The sequence below is a fragment of the Leguminivora glycinivorella genome, chromosome 27 (assembly GCF_023078275.1).
Source record: "Leguminivora glycinivorella isolate SPB_JAAS2020 chromosome 27, LegGlyc_1.1, whole genome shotgun sequence".
Classification (NCBI taxonomy): Eukaryota; Metazoa; Arthropoda; class Insecta; order Lepidoptera; family Tortricidae; genus Leguminivora; species Leguminivora glycinivorella.
Window position 1 is genome coordinate 3,728,257 of NC_062997.1, and position 10,912 is coordinate 3,739,168.

General features: G+C 39.8%; 2 protein-coding genes across 4 annotated transcripts in view; both read left to right on the forward strand.

Annotated features, from left to right (window-relative positions):
• Positions 1 to 5,885, forward strand: part of LOC125240323 (ankyrin-3-like) — a 37,541-nt gene extending 31,656 nt beyond the window's left edge. For all 3 annotated transcript variants that reach the window (XM_048148207.1, XM_048148208.1, XM_048148210.1), the window contains 4 exons: positions 614 to 754; positions 2,792 to 2,883; positions 3,679 to 3,828; positions 4,963 to 5,885. In XM_048148207.1, the coding sequence (XP_048004164.1) occupies positions 614 to 754; positions 2,792 to 2,883; positions 3,679 to 3,828; positions 4,963 to 5,283 (704 nt within the window). In that variant the 3' untranslated portion in view covers positions 5,284 to 5,885. The remainder of the gene's footprint in view (positions 1 to 613; positions 755 to 2,791; positions 2,884 to 3,678; positions 3,829 to 4,962) is intronic.
• A 544-nt stretch (positions 5,886 to 6,429) lies between these two features.
• On the forward strand, positions 6,430 to 7,971 carry LOC125240332 (26S proteasome complex subunit SEM1). The gene is made up of 3 exons (XM_048148223.1): positions 6,430 to 6,591; positions 6,677 to 6,773; positions 7,870 to 7,971. The coding sequence occupies exons 1-3, from the start codon at positions 6,519 to 6,521 to the stop codon at positions 7,907 to 7,909; spliced, it is 210 nt and encodes a 69-aa protein (XP_048004180.1). The 5' UTR covers positions 6,430 to 6,518; the 3' UTR covers positions 7,910 to 7,971.
• The last annotated feature ends 2,941 nt before the right edge of the window (positions 7,972 to 10,912 follow it).

Consider the following 10,912-nt stretch of genomic DNA (forward strand, 5'->3'; position numbering starts at 1 on the left):
CCCTTTACCGTCCACTGAGCATAGGCCTCTCTTCTAGTATGCCACTTCTCCCGGTCCTGGGTTAGTCTCATCCCGTTGGAAATTTTTCGGATGTCCTCGACCCAACGAGCCAACGGATGCCAGATACTTCTTAAATATGTTAGCGGCAACCATTCTGTTTACAGAGGATACAGCATTTTGGCAACCTATCCCTGTGTCAAGAGTATCACACATTGGTGGAAAACAAGCATTCAGTCTTACTAACAGAGTATACCTACTGCCTATCGGTAACTCTCCTTTGCCTTCCTGATGAATAAAGCTAGCTAAAGCTACTCCAGCCGGCCTAGCTAACCTGAAGTGACAATCGTTCAAGCCTCGTGAAAAACAGCTGGCTCTGTTACACCAATGGGATGAGAGAGAGAGAAGATTAGACGTATCGTGGAAGGTTGTCTTTTTGTCTAGGCCGACAATTAGTGTCCTATCAGCTGCAAAAGGGCATGGCGAATTTATCAATGAATTCATTCATAATTTCTCCATGATGCTCTAAAAAACCATCATGTTCATGTTTTTTGCAAACGATGCATGTTTCAGAAGCTGTCTGTTGTGTATATCTCATAGCTACCTTATTTTCCAGGCAACACAGACGTAGTGAATCTCCTAGTGAAGCAAGGGGCCAGGGTCAACTACCAGTGTCCAGCGCTCAGCAAGCCCAGCGCTCTCGACCTGGCCATACTGAAGGGGGATGTACCGATGGTACAACTGCTGTTAGCTGCTGGTAAGTATAAGTAAGGATTATTTATAAGGGGATTTACATACTAAGAATCGTACCTCGATTTTTTTAGCGCCACCTATTAAATACTATCACAACTACACTGATGATGCCTAGGGGAAAATATGATGGCCACTTCATAACAGCGCCATCTAATTTTAAACCTTAAAGGCCCATACATTTCAGGGGTACGCTGTTTTGTATGGGCTTTATCAGTCCAATATTGAATCGTTCTTGGTATAAGTATTAGGGATGTACCGACTATTGATTTGGCCGACTAGGCCGACTACCGACTAGTCGGCGCTGGGGTGGCCGATTAGTCGGCCGACTAGTCGGCTAGTCGGCCAAAACAGTTTTTTCAACTAAGTTCACATTTTGAATGTCGTTTTTGGTCCTTTGTTTGCGCTTTTCATTTTTTTTTTTACAGGTTCAAATGTCTATGAGAATATTTAGATAAATTTTCCATTTTTAACCCCCGACGCAAAAACGACGGGGTGTTATAAGTTTGACGTGTCTGTCTGTCTGTCCGTCTGTCTGTCTGTCTGTCTGTTTGTCTGTCTGTGTGTGTGTCTGTCTGTGGCATCGTAGCTCCTGAACGGATGAACCGATTTCGATTTAGTTTTTTTTATTTAAAAGCTGTGTTAGTCGGGAGTGTTCTTAGCCATGTTTCATGAAAATCGGTCCACTAGGTCGCGGTCGGGGGTTTTTTCAAAATTTTAATTTTGTGGTTAGGTTATTAACTACTGGTTTGGCATAGTAGATAGTGAATTAGTAATCCAACCTATGAAATTGTTAATCCTAAGTAGGACATTTATTTTTGTGATATCTGATATTTGTTGTTTTGACTAAGAGAGGCATAACAAATAGGTACATAATACAACCACATCAGCTGTTGATTTATTTTTGTACTGTTTTTAGTGTTTTTCTATCATTTATGAAGTGCCGACTAATCGGCCTTTTTTGCCGACTAGTCGCCGACTAATCGCCGACTACAAAAGTGGCCGGATAGTCGGCTTTCCCGACTAGTCGGCGACTAGTCGGTACATCCCTAATAAGTATACATAACTTTCTTCTGGTGAACGGCACCAGGGTCAACTACCAAGTACCAGTGTCTTCGACCTCAGTGCTCTTGACTTGGCTTTACTGAAGGAGGATGTACCGATGGTGCAGCTTCTATTCGCTTTTGACGACCCGTCTGGCCTAGCGCGTAGTGACCCTGCCTGCTACGCCGCGGTCCCGAGTTCGAATCCCGGTAAGGGCATTTATTTGTGTGATGAGTACCGATATTTGTTCCTGAATCATGGATGTTTTCTATGTATATTTGTATATTATATATATCGTTGTCTGAGTACCCACAACACAAGCCTTCTTGAGCTTACCGTGGGACTCAGTCAATCTGTGTTTCTGTCCTTTAATATTTATTTAATTTATTTATTCGCTGCTTATGAGTATACCGGCGCCTATCATCAAAATAGACAATTCAGAAAAAAATACTGAGATAGTGCTATGGCCTCACGCTCTAATTACTATTGGGAATCAATTTGGGAATGCATACCTAAAGTTTACAGAGTTTGACGAAGGTAATTGAACGATTGTGTTGAGTAGAACGATTGGCATGCGCGGATCCAGGGGGGGGTCATGGGGGTCATGACCCCCCCTGGAGCCTAAGTTGGCCATACAAATAGACCACGTGACCCCCCCCCCCTGGGGCCCCGGGCCTTTACCACGTGACCCCCCCCCCCCACCTGGGCACGAAGCTGGATCCGCGCTTGACGATTGGTCTTAGCAGCTCTAAATTAGTGTATTCATTTTTCCACTAAGCTAATGGGGTCTGACTGGCCTGAGGCGACGACGAGGCCTGCATAATTACAATACAATACAATACAAATACTCATTATTGCACACCACAATACAGGAAACAACATAGTAAGTATAAACAACAACAAAACAAGAGGCGGTCTTATCGCTAAAGAGTATAATAAAGAAGTTCTTTCGGATAAAAATGCTCTTAATTTTCATTTGTCGACAATATTTATTTTCCAGGTGCCAGAGTGAACTCGTCGAGCTCCGTGATTGGTTCGCCTCTCCACGTGGCCTGCTCTGACAACATCACCAACAGAAAGGAAATAGTCCAGGTGTGTACATCAGACGCTAGCCTAAACAGCCTAAAGGTCTCCGCTAGCTGACGCGGATTACCCGGAACGGACGCCAGTCTAATAAGAAATTGTATGAACAGTGCCAACTGGCGCAGTAGGCCTAGCACATGATGGCCGCGGGAGTATGTCGCCGCGAGATAGATGCCACGTCTTTTTCGAACTGTATTAATGACATAAGGACGGGTAGTCTATCTCGCGGCGACATACTCCCGCGGCCATCATGTGCTAGGCCTACAGGCGCGTGCGACGGACTTTATACATAGGTACCTACTTATTGGCGGGACCCGCGAGCGAGCGCACGCGGCGGGCGTCCGCGCCATCTAGCGGAGGCCCTAAATCATTCAGATTTTGCGATTTTGGCATGTTGAGAGGCACTTGCTCAGTAAGTGCCTTCAAAGTCGTCTAATAATACTTACTGGCACCAATGACCATATTTTTAACCTCCGACGCAAAAACGAAGGGGTGTTATAAGTTTGACGTGTCTGTCTGTTTGTCTGTCTGTCTGTATATGTCTCTGTCTGTGGCATCGTAGCTCCCGAACGGATGAACCGATTTAGATTTAGTTTTTTTTTGTCTGAAAGCTGAGTTAGTCGGGAGTGTTCTTAGCCATGCTTTATGAAAATCGGTCTACTATGTCGTGGTCGGGGGTTTTTTCAAAATTTTAATTTTGTGGTTAGGTTATGAATCAAAGAAGATGCCAATGCAATGCAATGAAATGTGCAAACATTTGGTAAAAATCATCTTAACATTTCAACCGTCCATTCCGCCTTCCAGATCCTTCTAGAAAGCGGAGCCGACCCGAACCTGAAGGTGTACAACGATGAAGACGCGACGCAGCTGCGACCGGCACTGGCGGAGTATTTGGCTAGCAACCCCGACCCTAGCGGGGAGATCGTGGCTATGCTGCTTAGACACGGAGCCAGGGTAAATATTATTAGTGTTGTCATGGCAACCTACCAGTGGCGGCTGGTGAAAATTTCTGCTAGGCAACACCAAAGCAAAAAGAAACGTACCTTAGCATTAGGTACTTTACTAGTAATCAATTTTAGGCAAGCCGGTGGGAATCGGCTTGTATGGACCAGCCGCTGCTGCAACCTACACGATTTGATATATGATGTGGAGCGTAAATGATAACTACTTCGTATGGAGTATACGTTTAATGTGTCTTAAATAACAAGTACATACTAAGCTATACACATGTGTGGTACACACACTACAGATAGATCATGGACCAATACTAAGGGCCGATGCATCAAACCGTCTGTCACCGTTAAAGCGTTTGTTAAATTTTATTGTAGGACTTCCGGTTCGAGCACCATCTTAGCGGTCTCTTGTCCTGAATAATTTATTTTTCTTTTACTCATTAATGTTGTTTAAAGTGTAATATCGATAGCTTATTATGCAGTAAACTAATGTTGTAGTGAGAAGCTGAATGAAGAATTAATCTCGAAACGCGTTTAGCCACTTTTTTGTCGTCAACGGCCGGTAGTCCACGTACTCTTGTAAAGTCTAGCTATCAATTTACAAGTGCTAACTCATCGTACACTGTCGTACTTACCGTACCAAAATCACTAATTAATATTAGCTCATATATTACCTTGACACTGGCGAAATAGTCCCAATAATGGACTGAAGCCATTTAATTTAAAAAACATTGTATGGGAAGTTCCATAGACGTCTGCTGCGTCACGATGATGTACCTATCTATCAAATGTGGTTGATGCAACTGGCTCGAGAAAGACCCCCGGGTGGACTGGATTAAAGACATCAGCAATCGACAAGGGTAGATCTAGCTTTGTATTGTACTCATGAGGGGAAGGAAAAGGGGTCATTGGTCTCTTAAATTCTAGACTTAAACCAAGCCCCGATCGGGATTCCAGTGCTGATTATTGCCATTTACCTCTATATTTGACTTTTAGCTATAATTAACGGCTATAACTTTTAGTTTAATACGTCCTTACCTTGTATAAATGCAAAGTGTGGAGAATAAAATAGCTTTGGGAAGAAGAAATGATTTGCCTTCAAAATTCAATTAAGAATACCTATTTTGTATTTCAGGTAATTATGAAAACTCAGTTCCGTGACCCGGATGGCATTCTGAACCACCTCCAGAACGTCACCGCAGAAGAATACGAGCACATCTTCTACCAACTTCTAGAAGCCGCTGAAGCCTTCGACCTCTGCATGATAAAGAGAAACAGCATTCTCAACGCCGTCCAAAAACAAAAATTAATCGAACGCGCGAAAACCCCTATTTCCTTGCTCGCTCAAACTAGAATCTTCTTCCGAAGGCACTTGGGCAATTTGCTCGTCGAATTAGCTCCTAAGTTCGAAATACCTAAGACCCTGCACCATTATTTGCTGTTTGAGTGCAGTTAAACATATTTTTTGTAATTTTATTGGATTTTTTTTCGGCACAAGATTTCCTTGGCCTTTTGTCGGTGTTGCCAGAAAAAGCTGGTTTCCCCAGATTGCGCGAATTGATTGGATTCAGGGGACCGTGAAAAGGAACGGTTAAGTATTGGAAAAAATATATTTTTGTATTTTATAAGTGATTTGTATTATATATTTGACTCTTAAGCCAATTGTCCTGTTTTATCGCTGTATTTTTTTTAATAAAATATATATAACAAAAAAAATGCTTTTGAAATATTGGAAAGCAAATTGTTCCATTGTGACATTAGTACCTATTATTTATGTATGCGTTAATGAACCTATATAACATATGACAATTTCAAATTATCGACTACTTGATTCGAATTCATCTGTTTCGCTTAATTTAGGTTTAACTGCGATATTGCGAAGGTACCTAATTATTTTTGTATTGTATAGTTTTATCCATTTTGTAGTCTGATTACATTATTGCTATGTGATACATTGTGATATATAATTAGAATTAAGTTTCTACTTGTGATCGTGCGTGATCTCAGGTATATTATTCTCCTGCGACTGTATTTTGAAAATATATGCCTGATGAAGAATTTATGTTTTATTTTGGGTTTCAATGGGACATAAAAATTGCGGTACTCAATCGTCTAAATACATATAAATGAATATTGTAATACTTACTAGAGTTACCGTCTGGTTCATCGAGGCTGTTACCAAGTTGTTACTTTGCTATCCCTCCCTGAACTATCATGGATGTGGCGTCCACTAAGGCGGCGCGAGCCGCGTCCAATCGAGTCCTCGTACATTTGATTTGAATGAGATTCGTCGCGTCGCTAATGGACGCAGATTCATAGTAAATTATATTAAAGACGAATCAATGACATTTGACTCGGCCAGACTTTACGTGAAATGGAACGGCAATGAGTTGACGGGATTAGGCCGGCAACAGACAGTCTTAAAAATTCATAATCTTAGAAAAGATTTGTATGCAAACTGACACTGACAGATCTGTCAGTGTCAGTTTGAACTGTCAGTTTGCATACAAATCTTTTTAAGATTATGAATTTTTCAGACTGTCTGTTGCCGGCCTTATTCATTTGAAAGCTGGCAACACGACTGAGTGACTTGCGATCTGTCAATTGTCAAAATTGTGCTTGCGTTGTTTGGCTGTATCCGACGACGAATAACTAAATTTAAATCTTTAGTACGCAAATTACTGAAATAAAATGGCAGACAAGCAGAAAGTAGATCTTGGATTACTTGAGGAAGACGATGAATTTGAAGAATTCCCTGCGGAAAGTAAGAATTCTTGTATTTTTTATGTCGCATCTAAAGTTGTTGTTTTTGAAAGATTATTGTTAATTATTTGTTTATTTCTTTGTAGATTGGGGAACCGAAGACGCCGACGATGAAGACGTATCGGTTTGGGAAGATAACTGGGAGGATGACATCGTGCAAGACGATTTTAACCAGCAATTGAGGTTAGTTTTGTTCATACCAACTTCGCTTAGAATGCAAAATAGGCTACTGCTTACTAAGGAAGGAAGGGAGATGAGGGGTTTTATACCTTTGTTGTGTCATGCCAATTGTCAAATTCACACATTGATGTGAAAAACACTCACAACAAAGTAGAGTTGTGCCTGCTCGGAAAAAGATCGCTCCAAACTAGTACGTCCGAAGAGTACTGGTTCATTCTTTTAGGACATTTAGTACAGTAGTACACCGAGACAGCGAGAGACAAATTTTATTGTGCATATGGCGTACAGTAATGCTCGCTTGTACTAGCCGAGAGCTGATCAACCGTTTTCGCGCGCTCTCGGTCCGACTCAGGATTGCTTCGCTGTCATTGTCCCTCCTCGGCTCTTCACGCCTTTCGCTCCCACTCTATTGCGCGTGTGTGAGTGTACTAAATGTACTAGAGAGCAGAATCATTTGAGAGTAGTTCGGTCTAGTACAGCGCAGGGTATTGTGTCTTTTGTACTATTAGTGCAAGTACTACACAAGCCTACAACAATGAACCTGCCTGGTGAGCATTTGTAAACTATGTTCAGATACCGGTAAACCCGCTGGGCGGGTTCTCACCGTGCAAGTAGGCTTTCTAATTTATAATCAGTCTCTGATTTTTTGTCTGGTAGTGAATGTATTAATAAAGATCAAAACAGTCCCTGGCATTTTCATGGTTTTTATTACAAGCTTTTATTCAACTTGCCTTGTTAGTATGTTAGTTTGGGTCAAAAACGTAAAGCTAAATTTGACCCACTTCCCGGTTTCCGCTTTAGCTGAAATTTTGCACACATATGTAAATCACGTGACAATGCAATGTTATGGTACCATGGAGCTAATCTGATGATGGAGCAGAAAGGTGGCCATAGGAACTTGTCTGAAACGTCATATCCCCATCGAGTAAGGGGTTTTAGAAACGTCTTGGAGACCAGTAGATGACTGAAAGAAAGGTACAGTCGATGATAAAAGCTTGTGCCAAAAATGAGATTTTCGTAAAAAAACTTACTTACTATATTTCTAAAACTATATCAGTGTGTAAGGATGACTAAATAGATATAATTTTTCTTTTTACAGACAACAACTGGAGAAGCTGAAGGACCAGAACAAACCTTAGAGTAGTCTAGCAATAAGTCACCATGTTTGTAAGCTCTTAAAATAAATTCTCTATTTCCACAACTATGGACTATCAATTTACTATAGCAACTTATTTCTTCCTCGGTCCCTCATTGCTGAGGACTCCGACGATGTATGCAGTGTCTCCACAGCAAGGGGTCTTGCACCATGATTGTTGCATCCCTCCACCAGACGCCCTCTTTGCAGGAACTAACCATTTTATGAGTGCAATACCCTGAGTCTGCTGGCCATCCAATGGTCCCCATTCATATCGTTTTTTTGCTCACCAGTTGGCGCCACTATTGAGTAAGGTCCAGAGATATATCTTTCAAAGTTAAAGGAGACATATACGATAGTTGCCAAAACAAAGTTTTGAATCCCGTAAATTAATTATAAATAATATCTAGATTATTCATTATAAACAACTTATCATATTTTGTCTCACAATGAGAAGCTATGCTCTAAATTATGCTCATCAGGATTAGGACATCTCGCCTAGTGAGTAGTGCCTAAGTACAAAACTACTGGGTACAAATCTTGTGCAAGTTCAAGCCACACTTGATTTTATGTGTGTAAGAGATACAGATCAACTGCAATTTATTCGTAATGTAGAATAAGAAGAATTATTTCCAGATAATCTCACCATTTCTGTTGTCAAAGAATTTAATTTCAATATAGAGCTATTTGATACAGAAATAACACTTCCTATAAAACCTGAGGTTGAAAGTTATTCTGTTACGGTCACTTGTATCAACCACTTAACTCAGGGTTAGTGGGCTGTCAACTGTCAAATTCCATATAAAATGGTTTAACCCTCCATTTTTCGGTGGTGCAAGTGACCCTCAATAAATCGTGATTTCCCATTATTTTGGCTATTTAGGGTTATCCAAATACAAATAATTACCTCCTCTTATCTGATATGTATGCAAAGGGACTTCAAGGTACCCTTCCTTAAAATTCACAAGCAACTGCAACGTTGGGACAATTAACAAAAAATAAAACCGCCTTCAAAAAAAGCCTGTTACAAAACACGGAGAAACTAAAAAGCTAAAAATAATAAACCTTCGAATTCAGATTTCTTATCGGATTGCAATAATCTAAACATCCAAATTATAAACAAATCAATTATTTTTGTAGTCGGTACCAGACCTGTTCGTCGCCTTGCTATTTCCTGTTTGCCCCACCCAACCATACGCAGGCTGGCCCCGACTCCAAAAATAATTGATTTGTTTATAATTTGGATGTTTAGATTATTGCAATCCGATAAGAAATCTGAATTCGAAGGTTTATTATTTTTAGCTTTTTAGTTTCTCCGTGTTTTGTAACAGGCTTTTTTTGAAGGCGGTTTTATTTTTTGTTAAAAAGTTAATTTATTTGTTGATTTTTAGTGGTTCCTAGTGATATTATATGTATCAGTCCGAATACAATAGTGAAAGAATTATCCTTTAACTCCTAACCATTGAGGAGTTGACCTTCCATCATCAGCTCAGCCACATAAAATTATTACCATCAGGCGTAAATACTGGTGTACCTTTGAAAAATACACTAAAAACATTACATGTGCCTATAACATTTGAAGAGTTCCCTCGATTTCTCCAAGATCCCATCATCAGACCCCGACTTGGTGCCAATGGGACCATCTCGGGGTTATACCCGTTCGATCAAAAAAAAATTTTGAAAATCGGTCCACGCTTCTCGGAGATATCGAGTAACATACATACAAAAAAAAATAAAAATAAAACATTCAGTCGAATTGAGAACCTCCTCCTTTTTGAAGTCGGTTAAAAAGACCCGTTTTTGCCCAAAAGGGTTATGTTGCACTAACATGAGTTAGTCTCATTCTCGGTTTGATTATGAACAGTATTAAAAGAAAGAACTAATATTATAAATGGGAAAGTGTGTGTGTCTGTTTGTCAGTCTTTCACGGCAAAACGGAGGGACGAATTGACGTGATTTTTTAAGTGGAGATAGTTGAAGGGATGGAGAGTGACACAGGCTACTTTTTATCTCTTTCTAACGCGAGCGAAGCCGCGGGCAAAAGCTAGTTTAAAATAAAACCAAGATTATTATTTTCAGATCAGTGTTAAATTTGATTCTATACCTGAATCCAAGATTTCTAATACATTACTACAAGGATATTCCTATTTTTATGTCCACTTAGCAAGTTCTGTTAAAGTTTTGCTGCCATAGTTCCGATCACTGATTATGAACTACTATAATTATCTTTTGAAGACTCACTGAATAAATAAGAAGCAAATTGCAAAAGTAAAAATTTATTAATAACATACCTACTTGAATAGAGTAAGGTACAAAGGGGCAAATCTCGACTGGGAGGCAATTGTAACTAATCCATTATTACACTATGATATTGAATTCTACATGTACCCACTGAACACGCCTACCATATGTAAGCGGTGGACACTATTTAATAATGCAAACATTGAAAAAATGGACCAGTTACATTTGCCCCCTAGTCAAGATTTGCCCGCTTTAAGTACCTTATATGAACTATTTCTTGTTATGTCATATCTAAAGGCACTTTTCTTACAACTGACTTACGGAATAATATCAAGAAATAATTCATTTACTCCAATTGATTATCACATATCAGTCATGAAGAATATTTTTACATATTAGCCTATAAAAATAAGTAAAACCAAAAATTCTATAAATGTAGTGTGGCAAAAAAAACAGTAACATTTTAAAAGGTGGCAACACCATCATCCCTTTCAAATCAATTTGTGGGAGAAAACGAGACATGTTGCCACTTTTACTCTATTTTGCCAGACTATATGTGTGTCTAAGAAACGCTTACTCTATCTGATAGGTACGGATTTGATATTTAAACATTTGTGAGTCTGCACGGAAAAACGTCCCACCTGTCTAAGACTCCTGATTGAACGAGCTTACAAACAACGCTGTAGTCGCTGTGTAACAATTCTACAATATCAAGCATTTCTTTAAAAACTAGTAATATTGTGTAATCGAAATAATCGCGGACAAA

Excerpts from the sequence above, each read along its gene's own strand:
- LOC125240332 (XM_048148223.1), top strand. The coding sequence starts at position 6,519 with ATGGCAGACAAGCAGAAAGTAGATCTTGGATTACTTGAGGAAGACGAT. Across the intron at positions 6,592-6,676 it reads TGAAGAATTCCCTGCGGAAA|ATTGGGGAACCGAAGACGCC; the intron begins GTAAGAATTCTT and ends ATTTCTTTGTAG. Across the intron at positions 6,774-7,869 it reads GATTTTAACCAGCAATTGAG|ACAACAACTGGAGAAGCTGA; the intron begins GTTAGTTTTGTT and ends TTCTTTTTACAG.